This window comes from Rhipicephalus sanguineus, chromosome 3 (assembly GCF_013339695.2).
Source record: "Rhipicephalus sanguineus isolate Rsan-2018 chromosome 3, BIME_Rsan_1.4, whole genome shotgun sequence".
In the NCBI taxonomy this organism is placed as follows: domain Eukaryota; kingdom Metazoa; phylum Arthropoda; class Arachnida; order Ixodida; family Ixodidae; genus Rhipicephalus; species Rhipicephalus sanguineus.
In genome coordinates this window covers 179,265,620-179,292,859 of record NC_051178.1, presented here as the reverse complement: position 1 = coordinate 179,292,859, position 27,240 = coordinate 179,265,620, and the positions used below count along the sequence as shown (strand labels likewise).

General features: G+C 47.4%; 1 protein-coding gene across 1 annotated transcript in view; it reads right to left on the bottom strand.

The window, feature by feature from the left end:
- The window catches only part of LOC119386138 (uncharacterized), a gene marked incomplete at its 3' end in the record, with an annotated part of 142,221 nt that overhangs the window by 49,767 nt on the left and 65,214 nt on the right, over nt 1–27,240 (bottom strand). The window contains 4 exon segments of the mRNA XM_049414229.1: nt 15,344–15,535; nt 18,013–18,235; nt 20,035–20,120; nt 20,894–21,233. Coding sequence (XP_049270186.1) covers nt 15,344–15,535; nt 18,013–18,235; nt 20,035–20,120; nt 20,894–21,233 — 841 coding nt within the window.

Below are 27,240 nucleotides of genomic sequence, written 5' to 3'. Positions count from 1 at the left end.
CAAAACTCACGCGCATACGCACACTAAAACGTTGTTGCACGATCGCGCTCGTGCCGCAGCGCGATGCAGACTGGAAACAACAGAAGCCCCGCGCGCGTTGCAGACGACACAGAACAAAAACCGCGCAGTGAGTGGCAGCACAGGTTGGCAGACGAAAAATCGCAACCGCCAGTCCGGCAGTAGAGCAACCGCGCTGCGCGCGCGTAGAAAGCCGGCCTACCAGCTTCGTGCGTGGCAGAGGAGGCGCTAGTGCGCATGCGTCATTAATGCCACCTGTTCCGTCGTCGCGGCATTCGGCTTTTGATGACTACAGCTGCGAAAGCCTCGTGAAACCAGACTGTCAAGTGTCAACAACTTACGAGCTAGTAATGATACACTCACAGATTTTTGCGTCATCTGTCGGTAAAAAAGCAAACGATAAAACGTTGTTTCTAAACAAGAATATCAAAAATTCATTTTAATAACCAAGCCTGCGAGTGGAGTGACGCGTGCATTCGCTAAGGCCGGGAAGCATCGCGACTAAGCACAGAATGCCGACGCCGTATGGTCGATTGATGTGTTTCTTCTTAATGTTTCGAACGACACCGGTGCCAGCACAGGCGCGTGTGTTGCGTGCTGCGGTGGACGCCGGAACCAGTCCTAGTGGCGTCAAGCGGAAGGCGTGCCCGTCTACGAGGGAAACGGACGGAGCGTACGGCGCAAGGTCAGCTGAGTCGCGCGGCTGCCACAACTCGTTCTGTAAACCGTCGCGCTTTCGCCGAGGCAAAGGCGCGCGCGGCCGGCTGCTCGAAGGGAAACGTGAGACAAAAAAGAGCAAAAGGAGACGGTTCTCAAGGTGCACACGACGCCGAAGCAACGCGACGACGCGACGTAAACGGGCGCCTGCTGGCAACTACGCTGCGTGCGCCGCCGGGTATCCTCTCGCGACGGCACAACACGTGGTTACCGTATCGCTGTGTTTACTTCGCGCGTCGCGACGGCACGCACGCTGACCTTCCCCGTTACTCGCTCTCATTATCTCGCGGTTGTAAGCGTCCGTTCACAGAGGTATCCGATTACACGCCGTCGCAGCCTCCATGCGAGTCTCGCTCCCAAGCTTCGCAAAACGCGGCCACAACAATCTAACGCAGAGGTCATACAGATCATATGTTTCTTCAGCTCAGTGCGTTTGCGACGTATACGTTTCTTTTTTTTTTTTTTTTTTCCTCCGCGTGGGCGTTTCCAAAGGAAGCGGGCCGGACACATCTCGTAATGGGAAGTCCGTCTAATGGCAACAGCGCGTGAGTCTATTACCGGCTCCACCGTTGCGAATATACCACCGTAGGATAGAGTATTATGTGACAGCCGGATAAATGCATACACGTGGAGTGGGCGGACTCCTACTTGCAGAAGGACGACTCTGTGATACGTCAGAAACGACAAAAAATAAAAGAAGAAGAAAATACAGGCATATATATGACTAAACACCCGAACCGTAAATAAAATGGGTATTGTGTGCGATTATTGTTACTTCCTTTTTTCCGTTTCGGAAAGACGCCGTTTTGTTGTCGCAGGGGCGTCGTTGAAACAAAGGCTGACTTTCTCAAAGTTTGGTTCCTTCTCGACATCTCAAAATCACACTTTGACCGAACCTTTGTGCTCATAGTCGTGAGCACGGGGGCGGGGCAAAGGGCAAAATCTGCCCTATACACTGACTTAACCTTCGCCCCCCACACCCCTGACGAACCGCAATGAACATTCGCCCCCCGCCTCCCTGATGGGGAACCCTACGCACGCCTATGCTTGTGCTGTTGCTTGGAAAATAGCCGAAAGGTCAGCTTCGAACGATGGAAGCTACCTACTTCATCACTTGCTATCCTGTGCTTGTTGACGTCACTACATTCCCCGCCATTTATGCAATATATGTGCTTATGGAGTGTATATAATTTTGTTGGGATACCGGCAGGCAACCACTGTGGGACTGCGCTATTCTCGGCTTGATACTGCCATAACTATAAAAAGCACAGGCAATGAGAAAGCTGTTGAAGTTACTGGATGTGGCCACCAGTAACTCGAACAGCTTTGGAGCATAAATGGGCGTGACCTGGGATATCTCAACGGCGCGAAGAAATGCCTGCTAGTCATCACGGAGGCTACGTACTGGAGAACGTACAATTGCCGGTTGTTCACGCAACAGTAAAATAGAATCGAAGTCAGACGAAACTGTTCAAAACCACCTTTTGACAAGCAAGAATAGCAAGAATATCATTTTGCCACGTATGCCGTAATGCGTATGATACGACCGTGTTGCCGCCGCTCATTCGAGCAATACATCACCAATCGCGTAGCGCGGACACAAATGTCTCAACGACGATGGTTGTGGTGTCGTGGCAATGGGTCCTTAAAAAAAATTCGGCAGATCCCACGCACTGTGGGAATCGATGTAATGCGAAGCAGCCAGCAAAGAGCTATCGCCTTGTTTGTCTTTCAGCCAAATGAAATCATTCATGCCATGGCATCTAGTCCACCATATATCGCATGATTGCCATGCACGCATGCATGCAAAATCTAGTATACACCATGCCAATGAAACGCATATTCTGGTATATACAATGCATGACCTGTCGCTTATGTTCATGACGCACTCGTGTCGTGCCATACCAATTTTGGTATATATCCAGTTAACAAAACGGCCGGAAGCACACCATGACAGTGGCGTGTAAATTATACCGTACATGACATGCATAACATGATTCGCATGTTAAGACCTCTCATTTATGTTCATCATACAGTCACATCGCGCAGTACCAATTTTGGTGTATATCAAACGAGCGAAATGGCCGCGAGTGCACTACGAGTATAGCATGTAAATCATGTCATACATGACATGCATGTCATGATTTTCATGTTAACACCTTTCATTTACGTTCGTCATACAGTCGCTTCGCGCAATACCAATTTTGGTGTATATCAAGCTAGCGAAACGGCCGCGAATGCACCATGAGCGCGGCATGTAAATCATGACATACATGACATCATGTCACGGTTTTCATGTTACCACCTGGTATTCATGTTCGTCATACAGTCGCGTCGCGCAAAACCAATTTTGGTATATATCAAGCTAGGAAAACGGCCGCGAATGTATCATGAGTGTGGCTGGCAAATCATGTCGTACATGACCTGCATGTCATGTTTCCATGTTACCACCTCTCATTTACCTTCGTCATGCAGTCGCGTCGCGCAATACCAATTTTGGTGTATATGAAGCAAGCGAAACGGCCACGAATGCACCATGAGCATGACATGTAAATCATGTGGTACATGTCATGGATGTCATGGTTTTCATGCTACCACCTGTTATTCATGTTATTCATACAGTCACATAGCACAATACCAATTTTGGTGTATATCAATCTAGCGAAACGACCGCGAGTGCGCCATGAGCGTGACATGTAAATCATGACAGACATGACATGCATGTCATGGTTTTCATCTTACCAACTGTTATTCATGTTCTTCATACAGTCACTTCGCGCAATACCAATTTTGGTGTATATCAATCTACTGAAACGGCCGCTAGCGCACCATGAGCGTGGCATGTAAATCAGGTTGTACATGACTTGCATGTCATGATTTTCATGTTACCGCCTCTCACTTACGTTCGTCATACGGTCATGTCGCGCAATACCAATTTTGGTGTATATCATGCAAGCGAAACGGCCGCAAATGCACCATGAGCGAGGCATGTAAATCATGACACACATGTCATGGATGTCATGGTTTTCATGCTACCACCTGTTATTCATGTTCTTCATACAGTCACATAGCACAATACCAATTTTGGTGTATATCAATCTAGCGAAACGACCGTGAGTGCGCCATGAGCGTGGCATGTAAATCATGTCATACATGACATGCATATCATGATTTTCATGTTACCACGTGTCAGTTATGTTCGTCATACAGAAATGTCTCGTCATGCCAATTTTCGTATATACCCCTTCATTTAAACGGCCGCGAGCGCCCAGAGACCATGTCATGTAAATCATGCTGCACATCACATGCGCGTCATGATTTGCACGTTAGGACCTGTCATTATGTTCGTCATGAATTCTTGTCACGCCGTACCAATTTTGGTGTATATGAAATTAACGGAACGGCCGCAAGAGCCTAAGGTCGTGGAATGTAAATCATGCTGTTCATGACATGCGTGTCATGATTTTCATGGTATAACCTGCCATTTATGTTCGTAATAAGGCCATGTTATGACACACCAATTTTGGTATACATCCAATTAACGAAACGGCCAGGAGAGCACAAAGTCGTAGGCGGCTAGATAGATAGATAGATAGATAGATAGATAGATAGATAGATAGATAGATAGATAGATAGATAGATAGATAGATAGATAGATAGATAGATAGATAGATAGATAGATAGATAGATAGATAGATAGATAGATACGCTCAAAGTCGCAGACGTTCGCTGAGAAATGCTTCGCATTTAAAAAGGGCTTGTCCAATGTGCTCGTTTATGAGCAGAGATAGACTAAAGAGCACTGAAGAGGAGTTTCACGTAAACTATGAGCCACTATCAGCGAAGCAACCATTGCTGCCGCTTGAAGAGGTATCAACGCCGCCTTGAAGTTTCAGCGTCCGCAACAAAACTCACGGGGTCCCTTATATATTCACGTAAGACGACTCGAAGGCGCAAGCCATCCTTTTCTTCTCAGTCAATGTGTTGATCTTGCCCCGCCCCCCTCCGAAAGCTTTCTGCACCTAACGTGGTTTTGCACTGCCTCCGGGATCGGAGGCACCTCACCTGGTTTTGCACCACCTCCGTGGTCGGCCCACCTTTGACAAAGGCATGATGTCGTGTGATGACGTCATCATGTGACGTTACGTCACGTGACGTCATGATGACGTCATAATGCCGTCCCAGATTTTGGAGGTCTGTGACGCCATGATGACGTCATATGGTGACATCATCGTGTGGCACGTCAAATGGTGACGTCATCACGTGATGATATTTTGCATCACTCGTCCCCGACGCCGCTGGACGCCGACTGTGAGTTTTAGCGTTTAATGAGGCATCTAAGGCTTTCGCCTTAATAGACAGCTGCTGCTCGTCAGTTTTACATGCGGGTTGTGGTGTCGTCAGCTGATTTTACTTATGTTACTCGTTGCCTTTACCGCCGACTCCCGGCGCGCACGGTCCTCGCACTATATACTCTTTAGCCGTACGCGCCAAACACCACCGCGGGTTCGAGCACTGGGAGCTTCACGCAGGGTGCCGCGTCCTCGTTCGTCCCGCGCCGTGTACCGTCCGCACTGCTGCGCGCGAGAACTCGGCCCGTCACCGCGAAGGGACGGCGAGCCGTCGCACGCAGCGAGGGAGACCCTAGGCGACACTCTCCAAATTGGTGATTTATTACTGGGATTTTAGTACAAGGAGATCAATAATTCGATACAGCCAATCGTACGTAACATAATTACACATGGCACCAATTAGCTAATACAAGTTACCAAATATATCGATTAGTGGCCGCGAATGGCACACCTGTAAAACAAAACAAACAAAGAAACAGGTTTGGAGAGCCGACCTACCCTTCGGCCAGCGCTCTCGCGATCTCGCACCCCAGAGCCGAAGAAACGGAAAACGGGTAGGTCAGCTCTCCAAACCTGTTTCTTTATTTCTTTGTCACGTGACCCATTGGACATTCAGTCTCGTTGGACATTCCGTCTCGTTGGACATTCAGGCTCTGAATCTCGATGGACATTCCGTCTCGGTTGGACATTCCGTCTCGTTGGACATTCAGTCTCGCCGGTCACGTGACCCATTGGACATTCAGTCTCGTTGTACATTCCGTCTCGTTGGACATTCAGGCTCTGAATCGAGGCGCTGCCTCGGGACTTCGAGACCGCGGAGGGGAGCGCGCGCCCGCCGAGGACGGAGCCCCGACAAGACGACGTAACCGCCGGCCGGCGACGAAGAACAAAGAACAAAACGATCGCCGCCGGCCGGAAAGGCTAAAACGTATACGCACCGCACCCTCCGATGTCACGAACCTCGTCGCGCGCCCCCGCTCCTAGGGCGAGCGCGAGCAAGGTCCGAATCCCGCACAAAATTGGGCCAATGGGACACCGTGTTTAACCTTTGAGGGGCGGGGCAGCAGCAAAGTGACGGCGATTTATGATCAGCTGCCACCCGTCCGGTCGGAACGAGAGTGATGCGAGAACTCTTCAAGGGAAAATGGCGTCGAGCAACTGGGGCGGACGCCTGAATCCCCACAGGGTGAATAGGGATCTTACGTTATTGCGTTAGTACCTTGTGTTTATAAACGTAATGTTGCTTTTGCAATGTCACTAAAGCAAAAAAAAAAATTAAAAGATTATTGATCGCCACCTACAGTCGGCCGCCCCACAGGACAAGGACATCCGGAGAAACGTTTCGGCAAGCGTGCTTGTCCTCCTGACCCTTTGCTGAAACGTCGGCTCCGGCAACGTCCCTTGTTCAAACACTAATAAAGATTTATTGGATGATGCTGCACGCACAGTTTGCGAATTCGTAAAGTACTTGTGGTTCTCGGCCACACCAGGCCGCACTCTTATATAAAACAAATGAACTCGTAAGCGGCCGGTCTAATATATTCGACAGCGTCTGCACTCGCGACACACAAACACCCTAAACATTCGTATAGGGATCGAATTTTCGCAGACACACTTCCTGTACGAAAACGAGCAAGGGGGCATGTAAAATGAAGCGCTGGACACTTTTCGGCACATCAAACGAAAGAGCCGGGATCGATTCGAGGCCTCGGGCGTTCAGCCTTAGAGCGAACAAAAGACAAGACAAAGGCCGCGTCTCTAGTGCTTCCGTAAGGAAACGCGGAGTATAAAGGAAAATTGTCCCGTTCGCGAGGCACGTATGCACTTCGACGGTAAAATGAGATGGCGATACCGTTCTTCAGCGCTGACGCGGTGCACGGAACGCCTATATACATGGGCGTCTTCTTTCATTTGCTTGCTCTACGCGAAAGACGCCGAATGGATGGCGGTCCGTTTTCTCGAGGAATTGCGAAAGTGCATCTGAGAACGGCGTACTTATCACGTTATACGCATGTACTGGGGGCGCAGAACAAGTCCGGGATCTGTGAGGATGATATTTAGAAGTTAGAACGCATGCGATCGATACGCCATGCTGAATTGAAAAGAAAAAAAAAACGCTTCGATGTTCCCTCGAACGAATATCGTCGCATTGTGTCTGCGTGTTTCATGGCGCTTTCTCATTGGGTAATGCGGAAGTTTTGAATTACCTAAACGTTCGTAAACACCCCCGCGAAAGTATTCAGCAGTTATCGCGGGGCGCTTTTAACGCGTTAAATTTCTGAGTGCCTCAATTTTTGCGCTTCTTTTATCTGCCCAATATATTGGCCCGTCGTCACTGGCTCTTACGCTACCGCGCTGCGCACAATGCCCGAATGAGCCAGCCACGGCGGCAAGGAATCATAAGGGACAATCTTGCCGAAGAAACGTTAATGTTGGCTGATTCGGAAGCTGTATATACTATTCGCCAATCTCGGATTTGTTCTGCGCCGCGAATGCGTAATAAGTTCGTTGTTCTCGGATGGACATTTTCAATGTTCACCAGGAGGAAATCGACGATCACCGCAGAAATCTAGACGGCCCTGCATGCACGAATATTTTTGTAGGGTGTAGTTTGACATTTTATACGATAAGTGTTTGCTTTCGCCACTTTCACGAACGCGTGAATGCAGTCCCAACAACGTTGTTACATCTTCGCCCCTAATGGACTCCGAGCGGTACCACCCAGGAAATTAACCTTTTCCAGGTACAGTATTGCTCAAAGCCACTATACAACTGCCGTGTTATCACAATAACAGCGACTTTCGACGCCTTTTCGTCTGGTCGCACTTCCTTACACGCGGGACGTTCGTAAGGCTGTTCCATTCCGCATGATGAGGCACGAACATGTGGTGTAGGTTTTGGAACGTCGGGCTTTTATGCCGGAGGCCCCGAGTTCAACTCCAGCATGCTGGAACATTTTCATTTGTTTTCATTCGTTTACTCGCACGTATACATACATAGAGATATAAGGGCCACCACACCGACGCCGACGGCGAATTCTCGCTCGTAGTGTTCCTATAATTACAGTCGCGACAAAATAAATCAGTAAACGTCGCCGTGTCTGTGGGATCAGAAAACACCGTGATTCTGCCAGGCACTAAACAAGACAGGCTTTTCATTATATGTGGTTGATATGTTCACTGATATAGGTATAGATACGTTGGCAATCATTTTCTCGCCGGATTCTCCACAAGCAATACATTGTTCTATCACAAATGTAATGACTAATGGGGTGAAAATGAACCAATTGAAACTGAAGCAGCCTTTCCGGTAAATTTCGCGAACCGTCAATCGTCACAGACGCGCAAGGCAATGCGATAACTAAACAACAGCGGAAGTACACGGCTTACTCTTCCTGCAATTCAACACCACAAACGACCGTAAACACTAATGCAACAACAAGCTGGACGAGTCTGTCCTTCAACTGTTTAACGTCGTAACGTAACAGGTTCCTTACGGGCTCTTCGTGCCATAGAGTTTCCTGAAATTAACTAGAGGGGACTCTGGCGCTGCGATCGTTCAGCCATCATGGGAATGATGGGTAGTACACGGATTTGCCTAGTCCAAACGTAGGCGTGAGGCGCTGCTCCGCTTATAATCAATAAGACAAAAAAAGAAACGATTAAGAAACAAAGCGGAGGTATGTACGACCTTCTCGTTATCTGCGCTCGAGCGCATGACACTTCAGCTCTCGCCGAGCTCTTTCAGAAGGTATTTACTAAACGGAACGTGTTTACTTTCTTTGTGAACAGGTGATTGTGTTGTTTCATCTGCGTAAACAGCGGGAAACAGCTGTTGCTGCCGTTTCGTCGTCGTCATCATGGTTATCGCCGTCGTTGTTGTTGCTGTTCTTGTTTTCATCGTATTGTTGTCGTTGCTGCTGTTATTATTGGTGTCGTCGTCGTCATCATCGTTGCTGTAGTCATCGTTGCAAACGTCGTTGTTGTTTCGGCTGTTGTTATTGTAATTGTTGTTGTTACTCTCGTCGCCGTTCACCGCGCCCAATATACAACAAGTGCTAATGCGACATTTACTTCTTTCTTTTATTGCGTTCTTTGGGGCCCTTTTACCTCAACACGCTAGAACGGGATACTGGCAAGCCTAAGATAATAAGAATAGATTTTTTTTTCTCTTTTTTTTTGTCGTCGGCTTTGGTTTCGTATTAAGTACGAGTACAGTGTACTGAAACAGGGGAGTGCTTGGAAAGAGCTGCGAAAAGTGAAGCGAAGCCCAAACAGGGGTCAAGCCGCTTGTGGCGCTGCCATCGGTAGCCTGCAATGTGTCGTCGTTGAAGAGTCGCGCGCGGCTCCGCCAGTGTGGTGCAGGGGTAGAATGCCCACTTCCCACTCAAAAGGCCCGGGTTCGAATCGCAGCTGTAGTTGGTGGGTTTTTACTTTTAGTGTCACTCGTTATAGCTGTATTGGTTGTCCCTTCTTTCTTAAAACTAGCTTCAGCAGCTGCGTATTGTTACAAAAAGTAACGTGAAAATGTGAAGCGAGATCAAAGAAATTTGACAGTGAGCGTAATTATTCGCAGCGCCACCTCATGGCATTCAACAAACACGTAAAGTATGGCCTCCGAGATATGGCCTCGGAGAATACGAGACTCAAAACGAGACTGCACATTTTACGTTATTTTTTGCAGCAATACGTAGGAACTGAAGCTAATTTAAGGAAACAAAGGAAAATCAATACAGCTATAACAAGTGACACCCCGAGACGCCCTTTCCACTTTGGTTCCGTCAGCCGTCGCCGCGCCTCTCCCAACGTCGGGTTCGAGGCTACTTGCCACGCGCTCTCGGGTTCTCGCTCATATTGCTTCCGATAAGTACGTATGTATGTATGTAGTACATGTCATGTCACAGAAGAATGTCATACGTGAGCCGTACGTCGTGACGTTTTGGCACTCGCTACTGCTATCTCGGTACTTCCCTCTCTGCTCGTACATGTTGTGAGGCCCGACGTATAGCAGCACGAGAGACATCCGAACTGGATTGAGCGAGTGCCAAACGATTCTGCTCACACGTGAACCACACCCCTCCTGCGTCATTACACATATACGTCTTCTGGGGAACAAAACCGAAGCCTGTCTCGTAGAACAACTGCTGCAGTAAATCATTTAAGGCACTGCTTGCCGGTACGTTTGCTGTGGTTGAGGGCCTTAAGGCATTCATTTAAAAGAAGAAAAAAGAAAACAAAAAATTTGAAAAGCTGGAAAGGTCATGTCAGCCCTCCTTATTTTCGTTCCAGCTATAAACATTATCATTTCTTCTTCTATTTCATAAAAAATGAGGAGCAATGTGTTATGTATTGCTAGATCAACTATGTTTCTCTTTGTTTGTTTTTCTTTCTACCGCATGAGTTTCGGTTAGCTCCATCTTTGTTTTAATTACCATTTCACTTTCATAAAGCCATTATCTGTGCCCGATTTGATTTGATATTCTTATTCTCCCATTTGACTTCATTTCTACTGCATTTCTGCTTCCTTAATCATTATTCTACAGATATAAAACTGCCATGTTCTTGGACAATGTACCAGAGTGGGAATGTTCCACTAATATATTGGTTCCGCATCTACATTCTTTATCTACATTTGCATCCTGCACCAACATACTACAAATCTTATTGAGAACTTAGGCTGCTAGATTGCGCTTCAAACTTAAAATATGAGTGCATGATTATCAAGGCATTTCGCTCTAAGTGCGGACGGCCCTTGTATACGTTTGGAACTCGTAAGAGAAAACGCTTTGAGAGACGATTTACTTTGGACGCGCGTGGAATCAGATACCTGGTTCGTGCAAATAACGGCGAGGCCGTGCCTCCCGCCATTATGCGGAATGTGCCTCTGGAATACGTGAGGGACGACTTCCCCGTTGACGATATGGAATCGGGTCAATAAAAGAAAAGCACTCCAAAAAAAAAAAAAAAACGTGCTTACGTAACTCAAGAGAACCCTCTGCTGGGTTTGGTAAGTTAGCTGATAACTAGTAAAACGTGTGCCGTTTTGCGAAAATTGAATAAGTGAAAAAGTTGCACCCCTGCTGCTTTAGCAGTAACAGGCACTGTGCATCTTCGAAGACCTTTTAACCCTCAACGCGCGAGTGGATGTCACGACAGCACAGCGCTGTGTGTACGATGGCAGTGTTCTCTCCTACTATTGTCCCACGTAATCTTCTGCACCATATTTTGAACTGTTGTTGTGGAACCGAGGTATACTTGCTTACCAAGCTTATGGTCCGGGTTCGATGCCTTTTCCTATGGGTACGAGTTTCCTTATCCTTTCTATGCGGTCACGGAATCAAGGCCAGACAGCCAGCCAGTCAGGTCAAAATTAGTAGTGGTAAAAAAAGACACGCTCGCGTATAAAAAAAATGAACAAACCAGACAGAAAGGAATCAAAATACGAACGCGATGTTTTGTCCGAAAGCTTCTCTATCGTAATTTTCCGCATTAAGAAGAGTCCTTTATCGTACGTGTCCCAGCTGACTTAATTTTCAGCGACACCCAGGAAAAACTGTCAGAAGCTGGTTCTTCGTCATCATAATGCTATGTTACGCTGAACAACTATGCGATCTGTTCCGCCGTTCTTCAAGCTTGTGCCGAGTGTTACGGATCTTAGCGAATGCTCCATTATTCCAGGCTGCGCACCCACGGCTCGCGTCCCTTAAGTTATTTCGCAAGTCCCGAGACCGACTGTTTTTTGGAGACCACGACAGCGTATGGGTAGCAACACTATAGCTATATTGTACACTGATGATGAAACATCAATGCTGCAAGTGAACTAAAATGATAGGTCTGACATACATGTACGCAGTGGCGTAGCCACGGGGGGCACACCGGGCCCGTGCCCCCCCCCCCCCGAACTTTTTTCGTTATGGCATAGAGAGCACAAAATGACACTCGATCACAGCTGCCTGCCCGACTCCCATGTCAGATCAAGGAGGTGCCCCCCCCCCCCCCCCCGAAAAAAATTTCTGGCTACGCCGCTGCATGCACGTACAACTGATAATGAAAGGATACAACATACAACAGAAACCGAAGCAACCGTGGGAAAAATAAAACGACAGTGAAGTGGTAAAATAAAAATCGTACAAGCCCTGCTTAGGAAGGCTGATATACTCGCGTCCGAACGGAGCTTATAGAGCCGTCATAGCCACGATGCATGGAAACCTTACGAAAACAGCTCTGTCGCTTTGATAGTGATCGAAAACATTCTGGCGGAAGTGAACGCCTCGGTGAAAAAAGGCTCCTCACCTCGAAAAGGCGGCATACAAAAGCAGTGAATTCCTGACACTAGCAGAATCCCGAACGATCACTTGCAGCATGTCGACGCTTCTCTCAGACGCATCACAGCAGGCACCTAGATGTTTGCATCATGGTGTACATGTAAAGCCTATCAGACAAAGCACTCCGTCATCGATCAATAAGACTCGCTAACCCCAGCGGCTCGATATGCGTTTTCTGAAGCTCACTTGACGTCGACGCCAACGTGAGCCGTACTCAATGCTTGATCACAAATAACACAGCAAATCGTTTTTAGACTCTACAAAGACGTACTTGAAACATATTACCACTATAAAGTTTGACCAACGCGCAATAAAGCAACAAAGGCGCGAGCTTCAGCTGAATTACTTGCGTACAAATGATTACAACAGAAGCTATCCCACTATTATCGTCACAGTCTATGCGTAATGCATTATCGTTGATGGGGTGTTTCTTAAAGTACTTATCCGCAGCCACGTTCGATGGAGTGACGACTTGACAACATTCCGTGAGCAGAGTGAACATGCGCGTGCTTCCACGTAAGATAACACTGAAGGTGTTCAATTTTCCTTTACGAGGCATGCACCCGTGGATTATGGTTGGAGCACCGGGCTTTCCTACTAGACGCACAGAGTTCAAATCCAGTTGTAGTAACATTCTTGTTTATTTGTATCTGGTGCAGATACATTGACGTCTCTCTCTCTCCGTCTCTTGAGCGCGATGTGTGCGTGTGTGTGTGCGTGTGTGTGTGCGTGTGTGCGTCTGTGTGTATGTGTGTGTGCGTGTGCGTGCGTGTGCGTGTGCGTGTGTGCGTGTGCGTGTGTGTGCGTGTGTGTGTCTGTGTGTATGTGTGTGTGCGTGTGTGTGTGTGCGTGTGCGTGTGTGTGTGTGTGTGTGTGTGTGTGTGTGTGTGTGTGTGTGTGTGTGTGTGTGTGTGTGTGTGTGTGTGTGTGTGTGTGTGTGTGTGTGTGTGTGTGTTTGGTGAACCCCCTTTACCTGAGAGCATTCAGGACACCCCCTGTACCTGAACCATTGCAGAACATACAAACAATAACTTCGTTTAAGTAATACCGGTGCTGATATGAAACGCATCCAACGGTTCTCCGGTTAATGCGTCATTTCAAGAAGCCGTGGCTCGCACGTGCCAGGGACGCAGCGCTCTGTTAAGTGTGGATAGTCATTACCTCTTATCGATAATGCATGCTCTCGCGCTAGGTCATTAACAGACGTTCCACATTGACGTTCATAGCTTCGCGGTCGAGTACTGCGTGTCCGCCGCAATTTGGTCCAGCCTTGCACACGCACAGATATTCAAGGAACACCGTGGCCTGAATCGATTCCGGCCCGGCCGCGCTGGGACAATAGGCAGGTAACCCGCAGCTACGGTAATTTATTGTTTACTGTTCGACAGTTCGAGCCTCTGTCAAAACTTATTCGACTTTCTAGACTAAGTACGTAAAAAAATCGCCAGAGCCGACCACGCAGCACAGTCGCAGCGAAAGCTGGAAGAGCGGCCTTTCTAGAGCTCATTGTAAACTTTCTTGGGGCAACTAAAACCAGTACACTTGGAAGGTACCCACTTCGCCACAAATCATAATTTTTGTGAAGGAAGCACCCACTATGCCATAAATCATAATTTTTGTAAAGTAGGGAAGCACCCATTTTATCATCATTCGTCATTCTGCAGAGAAGCGTGGTACCCGCTACACATCTGTAAGGCATTATGTGCACTTTGTGCTGTGGCTGATGACGATGAAGAATTATGGCTGAGCCTTTTGTAATGGGTTGGACGCATTCAACGACCCACTCGTTGTGCAATTCGCATTGTGTGACGCCCGGTTGTTATTTCACTCTTCTACCACGCTATATTACATATGTAAACGCGATTCCTTGCCTGTATAGGGTCTTTTTCGCGAAGCAGTTTCAAGCCCCAGCCTAGCTCTGCAATAAAGAAAAAAAACCAGCGTGGCTCTGTGGTGGGATACTCGACTACCACGGAGAGAGCCTGAGTCCAAATCCTATCCTGGATATTTGTCTTTTTTTTTTCATTTTTTTTCTTGTTTCGCACGATAGCGGTTACGGACACCGGCGGTGGCGGCGGACAACTACGGCGCCATAATCGGCTCTTGTTGTGATCTCATAACAACTTTCGCTGTAAAATACGCATCTTTACACTAGTTGTACATAGAGAAATAAAATGGGAAGGACAAGGAGGCTGACACATAGGGAGAATTCTTGTTTGCTTTCTCGCAGTGGGTGAGGAGCAAAGGAAGACAGAATGTTGAGATAATGACCAAGAAGGAAGCGAGGGGCGGGGGGGAGTATAAGGACACGGTAGTATGTACCTCAGGTTGGTTAGTAAAACGGGAAGGCTCAATTGTTACTGACAACTTTTTCGAGCGCTATTCACGTCGTTGCCTTTTGTAACATCGTTCTTTCCCCTCTCTCACTGCGACAAAATAATTATTGCGACCAGGAGTCAAACCCGCGACCTCTTTCTGGGTATCGCCACAAGTGTCGAGCCAGTGCACTTGATCACAGGTAACTGGCAGCTTTGCCGAGAGGAAAGAAAATGTAAGTTACTAGACGATTACACTGACACTAAATGATTTAATTAGTACGACGTTGTTGTACCAACAGCTGATAGTCAACATAAGCCGTCATTGGGCAACAAAGCAGCCAATAGTAGCTATCGTTTAGCCAACGCTAGCCAATACTAGCCGGTTCTAGTAGCACGCGAGTAAATACGGTAGCTGATTCCGGTCACAAATTATTCGTTATCATCACGAACAAGATCATAGCAAGCAACGGAAATTGACCGGAATAGGCCCTTGAAGAACGTCGTCTTCAACACGTAAAAGCAGCCGCAATGCCGGTGCGCGGAGAATTAAATGTATCGATGCCGCCACGGTCAAGCGCGCGCACCTGCGGGCCACGGAGCACACACGCACACACCACGTCGCGGACACAGTGTCCACGACGTGGTGTGTACGGGCGCAATGCTCCCTGCCGCTCACCTGTTGTTCGACGTCGTCACGGGCCGATGCCGGTAGCAGCGTGACGGTGAGCACGATGTAGCCGAGGTCCTTGGCGTTCGCGTCTTCCGCCTTGCCGGACTCGGTCAGGTTGAGCAAGATGTCGGTCGGCCTGCGTGTAACCGGCACAACTAATAACGAGCAGACATTTTCCCGCATCTATACTTTCACTTTGTTTCACGTGGTCACGGAGAACAACGAGGAAGATTTCGGGCAAAACAATATGATCGATGCACGCGCGAGCGCGCCTGACCAGGAACTTTGAATCGACATCTATAGCAAAATGCGCTGAGAGCAGATGACATATGCCGCCGTGAAAATCTTGTTTCCTCGATTAATGTTTCCGCTTATACGTAATACGGCGTAACCGACGACCTTGAAGTAAGCAGAAACTTGCGGCTCGTTTCCCTTGGGGGAACTGTCGCAGTGTGCGAACAAGTGCTTAATGAAGGGAGGCATAATAGTAGCAGTACACGTGTATTACTTAATCTTATTGTTAAAAACAGCGGTCAACAAAACATTAGCCAACAATTGACCAACCGTAACCAGTACCAATCAAAATTCCCGCTCTTTCCCTGTGCTTCGTTCTTCTTGCGGTGTTTTAGGCGTCTAGTTTTTCTCTCGTTACGATGAACCAACTAGCCCAGCAACGAGTACTTCCAAAATTAGCCAGTTGTTCCGGGCTTTTACGTGCCAAAACATAGTGTACGTAGTACGCATAGTGTGCAGTGAGGTACTTGCTAGATACTGACAAGAAACAAAGTTTTGCTACGCTAATTTATGCACGGCAAGGAATTCTGACACTGATGGTACCTGACGACCGCGTGGGCCATTTCAGTGACTACGACATTCGTGTCGTACAGTGCAGATACTTAGATTTTTAAAACCATATTATGTCAAATGATAATATAAGCCATAAAAAGCACAAGCGAAATGATTTGTTGTTTTATTGAAGTGTAAAGTAACATATTTTTTTAACTTCCATGCCCATTTATATTATTTATTATTTATTTGATTTATTGATACAGGTCAACCCAACAATTGGCTCATAAGTGAGTGTAATGAATGCTAGTAAAGGAACACAGAGTGCTGCAATTTCTTGCCGCAATGTGGAAATAACAATACAAGTGGTATTGGAGAAATAGCCCACAATAAACTGCAGAAACATTTTCACGGATGAGCGTTGAATTGTGTCCACACAGCCGACGTATACACATATGCGCACTCAGTTTAGGCACTATGCTCTTTAAGTTTTTCCTGAAGATCACCTGCATACGTTAGTATAACTATACTGTCGCATTTTATATAGTGGCTTAAAAACGCGAAAGCCGTCTCAAATGTTCCAACAACGCTTTCACAAGACGAGATAAAGCTCCTAATTTCTCTACATATGTTCACAGGAACACATTTTCAAAGCTTCGTGAATTCAGCCTTGCTTCTTCCACCATTTTATTTCGACACTTCCTGCTACAACACAACAAAAAAGTAATTTTCGCATGTTTCGTTTGTTTTCATACGGTTGGAAATAAATGAACATCGAGCACCTCATCTCCCTTCTTCTCATTCATTAGTTTGTTCATTGGTACCTTATGTCCTGGAGCTCAACAGATAGGCCACAGCGGGTGGCTAACGGAGCACCCAATTACAACAGCAGAGAGAAAAGCAACGAAGAAACATTGTGGAGGATTAAGTTGAGTGTATTTGTAATTTCCTCCGCGTGCGTGCGTGAGGCTTAGGCGTGTTCATATGACAGGAACGATCCTCCTGCTATCTGCTCCCGGAAAAGGAAGTCGAGCTGCATCCTCTCCGCTGCGACCCCAGCAGCAGCAAGAGAAGAAGAAGACAGGAAATAAAAAAAAAACTAAATACTACAACAGCGCGCAACCTTACGTCGGCAGGAAGAAGAGCTTATATGCGAACAATGGCGAACTGCGAAGTCATAAATGTTGCCCCTAATCGTCGTACACAGGGCAATTCTTGTAACCGTGTGCCGAGAACGAAAGATTAATATTGGAGAATGTTCTGCAAGAATGGCGGATGAAAGAACGCCTGCGGCCGACGGGCGATGCAAACGTGATGAAGGGAAAGAGAGTGGCAGGTGAGGGAAAGGCAGGGTGATTAACCGAAAGAAAAGCTTAGGGTTTGCTACCCTACACTAATGAGAAGGGAATGGGGCGAAAGAAAGAATGCGAAAGACAGAAGGGATGGTCGGAAGGCTGGCTGCGCTGCGGCAATGCTTACTCTGTACATAACAGCACCGGCAGGCGTGAGCTACATAAGGTGGCGCCTAATTCGAGTGAACGACAGGCATGACAAATTTCACTTTCGCTCTCTTGCGGAAGACAGAACGCCAAGAAACAAAATTGCCCAATGAATATATGTAGCTCATTATGGAGTGAAAAACGCTATTCACGTTTTTTTTTTTTTTTGTAAATTTGTCTATCCTCACGCAATTAAGTGAACTACAAGCAACCGTAACAAGCACTATAACACCATAAAACTATCAGCATAGTTTACTCCTCATATACTCCTCATTTATACTCCTCATTTGAGGAGTATAAACATAACATGAGGAGTATGCGTATGTACCTGTCTATCTCTAACGTGTGCAGCTCAACGGTGGCTGCGCCCATGAAGTCGTCCTGGAGGCCGAAGTCGTAGTCGAAGACGCGCACCACCAGCGGGTCCCAGAGGTCTCGCACGGCCACCGTGAAGCACTCGTCCCAGTACGGGTCCAGCGAGCGGGACACCGTGCGGCTGCGGTACACCTGCCTGCCGCCCTGCTTGAACTTCACGTACGGGTCACTCGTGCCTGCAATTCCGGCGAAAATGCACGAATACATTCTCCGTTCGTAAACGCTTATATATAACACATCAAACGTGCGTGTCATGTTCGGCTCCTGGCATGCCGCCATCCATTACCTTCAGATATAAACCCGGCGTCACAACGAGTTTGTTTAGGTCACCGGGAAAAAAAAACCGTTATGACTGCTTGTAACGCTTGAGATGAGGAAAGGGTGAGTATCGAAGTGCCCATTACGAGAGTTATCCGATCTCGTACGCTACGTTCTCGTCGTTAGCCTGCCTTCCCGGTGGTGTTCCTGCTCACACATATATCATCATCGTCATCATTATCAGCCTACTTTATGTCCACTTCAGGACGATGGCATCTCCCAATGACCTCCAGTTTACCGTATCTTATGCGAATTCATTCCATTTTGTTTCTGCGAACTTCTTATTTTTTCACTCATACATATGGAACTTCACATAAGGAAAAGGAACATCAGATGTTGGGAGTCTTTATGAGCGTGGTCCTATGTCCAGGGCTCCATTGGTCACAGCCGCCCGCCTCGGACTCGATCCGGGATCGCCAGTTACGCCCTCGGGTCCGAGCGGACGAGCTGCGCCTTCTAGTCTCTGCCTACATAATATTATGGTTGTCCGAAAGCGCAGGCTTCTTTTCCAAACCGCTCCGTTATAAAGACGGACAAGTGCTTTTCGAGAACGCAGTTCTTTTTATGCCGCACTGAAAAGCTTGTCCTCGGTAGTGTTCATACTCGCCGTGGTTACTTCCAAAAGCGGCTGCAAATTTATTAAGCAGAACTTTTCGATCCGAGCAACCTAAAAAATATAGAAGTCCTCCCTACTGCACCAACACTCAGACGGGAGAGCGTTGTCTATAGCCCGCCTCGCAAAGTGAGATATTCTAACGTAGTTGCGCTGAACGAAAGGCGCGAAGGACTAAGGACAATGAGAACAGGACAAGTATATGTGTGCAACAAGTATGACGTGCTTTTGTGAAAATAAACAGTTGAAAGTTTGCGTTCGTACTCTCCTGTCCTCCTTGTCCATTGCCCTTCGTGCATTTTGCTCAGCGCCACTACGTTAGAACGTCGTAGCGACTAGCCCAAGTTGAAGCTTTGCTAAACTGAGATAGCGGAACGATGGGCAGATTTCTCAGAAGTGGGTGCGACTGTCCTTATTTATTCGCGTTCTCACCTTTCCGGCCGTTTTCGAAATAAAAAAAAAGGCAGCTGCTGCAGTAAGTGTACGCTGCTGTACCGACTTTTCTCGAATTTATTTCAAGCCTTGTTTTCCTATAATGTTTGTCAGAGTGATTTCAGATGCGGGAACTATAGATTATTATTATAATTATTATTATTATTATTATTAGTAGTAGTAGAGTAGTAGTAGTAGTAGTAGTAGTAGTAGTAGTAGTAGTAGTAGTAGTAGTAGTAGTAGTAGTAGTAGTAAACACACATGTTTCGCATTGCCTGAAGGTTATGTATCTACAACAACCTTTGTGCATTCATGCAAAGGTCAGATTCGAGGACTGATTATTTCAACCTCCCGTTCACTGACAAGAAATTCGGCCGTCTATCCATCTGGGCTCCTTCTGATGATGAAAATTCTTACGAACGTTTTGATAAAACGGATCGGTAAAAGCACGCCCGCCATGAAAACTAAAAGCACTGCAATCGTTAAAATCACGCGAGGTCCAGGCACGGAATAAGTAAAAAGGGGAGCGGGAAGGTTTTGGATGGAGCAGAGAGGGCGAAACGAAACCGGGCGGGATACGAGGCGTGCATTGCAGAAGCGGCGGCCACTGACCGCAGGCGTCCTTGGCGACCAGGTTCTTGCCGCAGCGGAGGTGAACATCCAGCTTGTACAACACCACGCCAGACGACGGCTCCGTCCTGCCGGTGGGAGAAAAAAAAAAACAGTCGTATGTAGAGAACAGGGAGAGCAGGTTGTTTATACTCACCGACACCGAGGGAATGAATTACAGAAGAAAAGTGGGTGCATGGTAACTGTGCTTGCAAACAAGTTCCCCCATTCCCAGCCCCATCGCCGACCTCGTAAGAAAGGATAGAGAAGAAGAAACAAAGATGCGGCCGCATGTGTTCGGTACTGGCCAGCGGAGGTTAGCAAATAAGAGAGATTAGCCCTGTAGCCCAGTTGTCTTCTTGTACAAAGTTTATTCCGGCTTTAAACGCAGAATAAAAGCACTGTTTCAACGCAGCAGTGAAACTGCGACTAAGTTCCATAAATCAGTATGAACGAACTATTAGTAGGACACACGCCCTATTATTTCGTGAAGTCAGAATCGTTGAAGCTGATGTTTCAAAATGTATATACGCTTTTTTTTTATAATACTGTCCACTTAGTTAGTTCAGTGTATTGTGGTGAAGTTGAATAGATGGCGGAAGGAGATAGGACAGAACAGAGCTTATGTTCCGCGCGCCACGATGATGCGGAGTTTTATATGTCGAGCACGAGAAACGGTTTTGGGCACACAAAGGAATACTTTTGCGCATCCAAATCTGCGGCCTGCTTGCGCTCTTTCGTATAAAAGCTCGCGTTCTCTTGCAGTCCCGGCAGTCTGCGTCGCCTAACTGCGCGAGCGCGAAATATAAACCTCTGTCACGGGAGGCGCCACACGCACTAGAACGAATCTGCATACGCTCACTTGCGGGTCTTGAAAGGGAAGACTTCCTCTCCACCCTCGGCACCCGCTAGGAGACCTCTGGCGAGCGCTGCCGGCGGGGTCGCCGGTGCCGGCGGCGCGGTCTGCAACAGCGCCGGTGCGGTGGCGGTGACGTCCAGCGACGTGTCCTCGTCCACCAAGACTCCCTGTTGCTGCTGGCGCAGCCTCCGCCTGCTCCTCAGCAGCGTGGGGTCCGAGTACGAGGCCTGCTCCCGACAACCGCCGGGCACGGCCCGTTGGCACGGCGTCGACGCCACGGAGTCTCGTGCCAGGCCGACGATATCCGAAGACGACACGTCCGGATGGCTCATGCTTAGGCGACCTGTGCGCGCAGCAGCAGGAGCAATGGCCCAGCGGGCCGGCGGGCCGTTTTGAGATCAGACGCTTGCGTGCCCCTCGTCGCAGATTTCCACGAGCTAAGACCATGTTCAGCGTTAAGCGCAGAACTTATACGGCGGGACGGGACAGAGGGAAATACATACACAAGCGCTTGTGTATGTGTTCCTTCCTGTTCTGTCCTGTCGTATAAGTTATGCGCTTAACGCTGAACATGTCGCACCAAGGCCAGAAATCTACCCTTGCTAAAGACCATGTTCGCTTCGAAAATCTTTTACAGCACAGCGACAAGGTGTGGGAGAGAACAGAAGGCGGGGACATTCACGAGGAAGGCGTCTGATTGGCTGCCCTACCTTGACGGAGGGAAACATTGAAATAAAAAAAGAAGAAATTGGAAGGTGAATGTGTGAACGAACGGTGCGCGCACTGCGGTACACAGTCAATGGCGCTCACACAAGCCAGTCGTCTTCAAAAGTAAAACACAAAAATGCCTTCTAAGACTGCGAGCGGAATGTACGGTGCATGTTCTAGCATCATACATAAAAAATTACCAACAGGCCTCAACGAAACCTTCGTAACTATTCGTGTGCCTGTGTGATTAATGTATTTACCGTAATTATCATCTAACGCCTGGAGAGCTAATAAGCCGGGCGATCAGCAGCTAGCACCTCCCGCGTGTCGTTAAGTTTCTAGCTTCTATGATTATCGCTCTCTCACTCTCAATGAACGATCGCGGCGCCAAAGATTCATCAAGGAATCTTTTAATCGCCACACATGCTTCAAACTGACGTTTAAATAAACGCGGTACGTACGCACTTCAAAGGCTCAACAGCAAAGCGTGGGCGGGACGCCATACCAGAGGACCTTGAATAAAAATCTCTACGTTCTCTGACGCGCGCGTAAACCTCAGTACATGGGCGTTTCTCGCTTGCACGCCCTGATTAAAATGCGGCCGCCGCGACCGGGAAATGAAGCCTCCACTTCGCCCTCAACGTTAGATTGCTGCGAACGCTAAACCAGTACCGCAAGCCACGGGTCCCGCCAATAAAACCTACAACCGCTTGAAAAGCTCCATCCCTCGAGTTTTCGTTTCTCTTTCTTCTTCTCCGGGGATCGGAAGGAGAGGCTCAGCCTTTTCCTCTTAGTTTAGGTCGCTGCCTCAGGCGGCTCTGACAATAAAAAAAAAAACCTTTCTCCGTACTCGCAGCGACGCTCTGCCCTTATTAGTCTTTCCACGGTTTCCCGCGCATCCCATAAGAGGTTCCGACAGCAAACAGAGTTATAAATCAAGGTTAGGTTAAGCTAACCATCCTGCAAAGTGGGTCGCCACGTCTATACACCCCTCTGGCCAAACTGCGTCCCTGACGTAAGACTGCAGCGTCATAAAAATAATAAAAAGCTCTGTTTGCGCTACCGAAGCAAATACTACAGGTTTCCCCGAGGCTCGAAGTCGAGGACAATCACTATAGGTTGATTTGCTGTTCCAGTTATAGTCAGGACATTCAAGTAGCGTCGTGCAGGTCTCAGACGACATCTTTTTTGCTTATGACGTCACGCAGACGGTATACATACAGTTGTCGTCCGCAAATGCCATCGACCACAAAGAACGTTGCTTTTTTTTTTTTCTAGGATTCCAGAATAGGGCGAAGATGACAGAGTTCTACAAAAACAAAAAAGCAAATGAATAGTCACTAGGGGAAAAGGGGCAACTGGCAGACTTTCGATAACTATGAAGGACAAAGATGCTAGCCTCAAAACTGCACTTCACCTGGTTAACGCAGTGGTTTTTTCATGTTGCGATGTGTGGGTGAGAGTCGTGGAACATTCGAAAATGTGTAAGGAAACAGTTATATTCTTATAAGCAATATCCCTCGCATATACTGTTTTGAGAATTCGCTGGGCAGCAAAACGAAAAAAATGTGTCAATAAAACATATATTAGTACTGAATGTTCATTCAACGCAAAGCTTACGAAACAAACTCATGACTATACCCTCATGTCATGAGGGTTGTCACTTCAGTTGCTACCCTCATGACATAAGAAACGACACTCTTATAGCCAACTGCTTGCACGATCTGGTTAGTGTGCGCGACAGGTCTATACACTGAATTAAACTGTTCTTAGAGACCGGTTAGCGTTGAAACCCTCGGCTTTCATCATAACTTTGTTTACATATTTCTTCACCCTTGTTCCTAGAGTAGGGTAGCAAACCAGATGTTTCCATTCCGATTAACCTTCTTGCCTTTCTATCCCTTATCTCTCTCTCTCCCCTCTCTCTCGTTCGCTCTCTTTCTTGTTACGCATGAGTTGCGATAGGAGCTGAGTTATCGGAAAGCCTAGCATCTATACGAACGCAGACGAACCTACCCACGAAAGTAGCGCGCGCTCGCTCACTCACTCACTCACTCACTCACTCACTCACTCACTCACTCACTCACGCACGCACAGGGAAACAAAAGGAAGAAAAGAAACAAACACAGAAGCGTACTGTAACGATAACGGAATCTAACAACGCTTTAGAGAGGACGACGTGAAGTCGACAAAGACGGCGCTCTCTGTCGTCTCTATTTGGTCCTGCCCTATTAAGCGCTGTTCGATCCCGCTCTAACAAACAAACGCAAACATAAACAGGGCGTCGCGACATAGATTAATCTCTTATTCACGAGACGGGGCTCGCGAGAATAATCTCGTACACGAAATGAGGTTTGCGTAACGTTTGTGTCTGAACGTTTTCGTTTCTAACGCACATACAAGCGCAAAAAAAGCACCCGTGCAAGCAAGCAAACACACACACACGCGCAAGTACACACACACACTAGCGGGTGGTCGCATGCGCATGCCTTCAAATAAAGCAAGTATAGTGTCAATATACATAGTGTGTTTCGAGAGATCGCTTCATTTTCCAGTGTTTGTCGACATGCCAAGCGCATCATTCCGGGCGCGCCTCTCTATTCTAATGACATGCTAGGGCACGTAAACACGCTCACCAAAGGAACTGCACAAAGGGAGCGAGCGCGCGGGTATTTGCAATCCCCGCACTCGGACACTGCGAGTCCGCTCCGAAGCACCGTGCAAAAAGGAAACTGGCCACTTTGCAAACTGCATTCACTGACATGTTCCCAAGCGTACGATCCTTCTTACAATATCCAAGCAGACACCTCTTTCGTATACTGCCGACAAAGAGGTTCCTTCCAACGCTGGGCAAAGGTTTTATGCATGCGAAATACAGGTAGTATGCGCCGCCTTTTCTTTTTAAAAAAAGGCAACTCTGGTCGCCATCATTTCAGTTTTACTCAATGGGGAATTTTTTTTCGCGATCCGAAGCCCTATAGGCCGGCGACAGAACACTTTGCACGTATGTCATCTAAGCACAGCTTTCGAGACAAGCTAAATAGGAAAAGTGAATAAACAGCTATGGCCGATACGGGCTACACGGTTAAGATGGCTCCAACGGAAGCAGTGGAGAGCGAATACGGACGGGCCCTTGTTTTCCTCGAGGTGCACTTTCAGCACTTCCGCCTCGGGATATGCACGTCACCGATGAATGTCATTTCCTTTTCTGTGCAGCTTACGCGAGGAACCGGGACGCCGATCAGGAAAAGAGAATTAAAGAAAGAAGAAGGAAGAAGAAGAAGAGAAGTGCGCAGAATACACGTAGGGGGAACATAGCATAAGACGCATCGAGCATACGCGGTGAACGGACACCCGTACGATAGACATTCGCATTGACCATGGAACTACAAATGGGCTGTTGCTATACAAATAAAGGAAGTCACTCGGATTGTGGGTCTCGCTGACATGCTAGGTCCATGCAAGTAAGGAAGGAAGAAAGAAGAAAGAAAGAAAGAAAGAAAGAAAGAAAGAAAGAAAGAAAGAAAGAAAGAAAGAAAGAAAGAAAGAAAGAAAGAAAGAAAGAAAGAAAGAAAGAAAGAAAGAAAGAAAGAAAGAAAAAACCTTGCATTCAGTAACTTCACGGTGAATACGAGGGGAAAGCCCAGCGGTCAGCTCGCTGTCCTCTGTATGTGCAGGACAAATACCTCGCGGGTCAACGAGACAGCGTCAGAAAGACTGGAATCCGTCGTTAGATGGCATGGTATGCAGCGTCGAAGAACGCGTCCCATGGACGAGCGCTGCATTCCTGTGCTTCCAGCGCGACGAAGGCACTCTCTACTCTTTTTCGATACAAGAGAGAAGGATCTCGGTGCGGTACAATAACTTAGTTTGTATGCTGGGTGTTGCGGTGCGCTTCGCGTGTGTTTGTCTTTGATGTGCATTCCACGCTTCTTCTCGTGCCACCGCGCCAACCTCTCCAGAATTCAATAAAGAGTCTCTCTCTCTTTTTGGCCAGACCCAGCCACTCAGGCTTTCGATAGATGGTAAGGTATTGTGATGGTATGGTATAGTGTTAGTGGTTGCTGTAGCGTCAGAGGCCCGTCAGCCAGGGGGGGGGGGGGGGGGCAGGGGCCCGCCTTCCCCCCCCCCGACATTTTGATGATACATGGTGTTTTATCGAAATAATCATTGAGAAACTAGCCGTTTTCTCAATAGTGACGGCTTTCAGCAAGTGCCCCCCCCCCCCCCCCCGCGCAAAAAATTCCTTGCTACAGGGCCTGAGCCGTCAGTGATTGAGTTTTTACCGCCCTCGCCGACGAAATAACTAGTTAAAGGGATTTTCTTTCCGATGTCCCCCTAGTACAGGTCCGCACCGCTTTTAAAAATTTATGAGCCCCTATACTCTTACTGCTTTTATCCGCCGTCGAGGTAACTAGCGCCCAACCTGGTATGTTTCCCCCTCCTTTTTTTTTGCTCATCTTCAATCGTGTGGGTAGTATATATATATATATATATATATATATATATATATATATATATATATATATATATATATATATATATATATATATATATATTGTGGCTATCGCTCTTCGCTCTGGCTTCAGCGAAGACGATGCGCAGCTCGGGCGCACGCGCTCGCGCGCTCATGGCGGAACGGCGGCCTGCAGTCGAGCCCGGGACTCCGCCCAGTGAAGGTGCATATATATATATATATATATATATATATATATATATATATATATATATATATATATATATATATATATATATATATATATATATATATATATATATATATATCAGCATGATGTTTCATGATATTTTTTGTTTCATGATTTTCATATGTCAGCATGATGTTTCTGTCGACATTTCCACCGCCCCGCTTTCCGGAGCATCAATGAATGAATAAACTTTATTTAAAACTGGTCCGGCAGTTTCCTTCAGGCGAGAACAAATAAATTATTTCAGTAAATAAGGTCTTCGGCGGCGGTTAACGAAAGTGCTGCTTCAGATTTTTTTTTCTTTTAAACATCAGATGGCTCGGGAAGCACCGACGAGTAAGGACATTTTTTTTCGCTCCTGCCTGTTTTCGGGCGATTGTAGAAACGAGATGAATGGCCATGACGGAAGGAAGCAGCGCAGACGCTTCCTTCCGGATGTGGCACAACAGGAACTACAGGCGGCGGCGCCCTCAAATGACGTCACAGTACTTATTAAAGCGATGGCACATACGCTAAGAAGTGGCTTCAGTGGTGAAGACAGCGGCAGTACGTCTGACGCTCCGATTTCAGCTCAGACAGCGTCTGCCGCCGTCGTGACTGCGGAAGCGTACTTGCATAAAGTTTCGCGCATCGCCTACTTAAAGTGAACTGAATAGTATAGGTAATAAGTTAGGCTAGTTGATTTATGTTAAAGCTCTTTAGTAGCCCGAAAACCCACACAGGTTCTGCAAGGGCGTCCGTCCTTAAAGGGACACTAAAGAGCAAAACGATGTTTCTCATATTAGTAAAGTACTCTTTCACGATACCAAAAACACCACGTTTCCTGCTTGAACACGCTTAGTAAACGAGAAAACGCGCAAAAGCAAAATGTGGGTCGTGACGCCACCTTGAAGTTTCCGCACCATTCGCCGTGACGTCACATGTTTTGACGGCGCC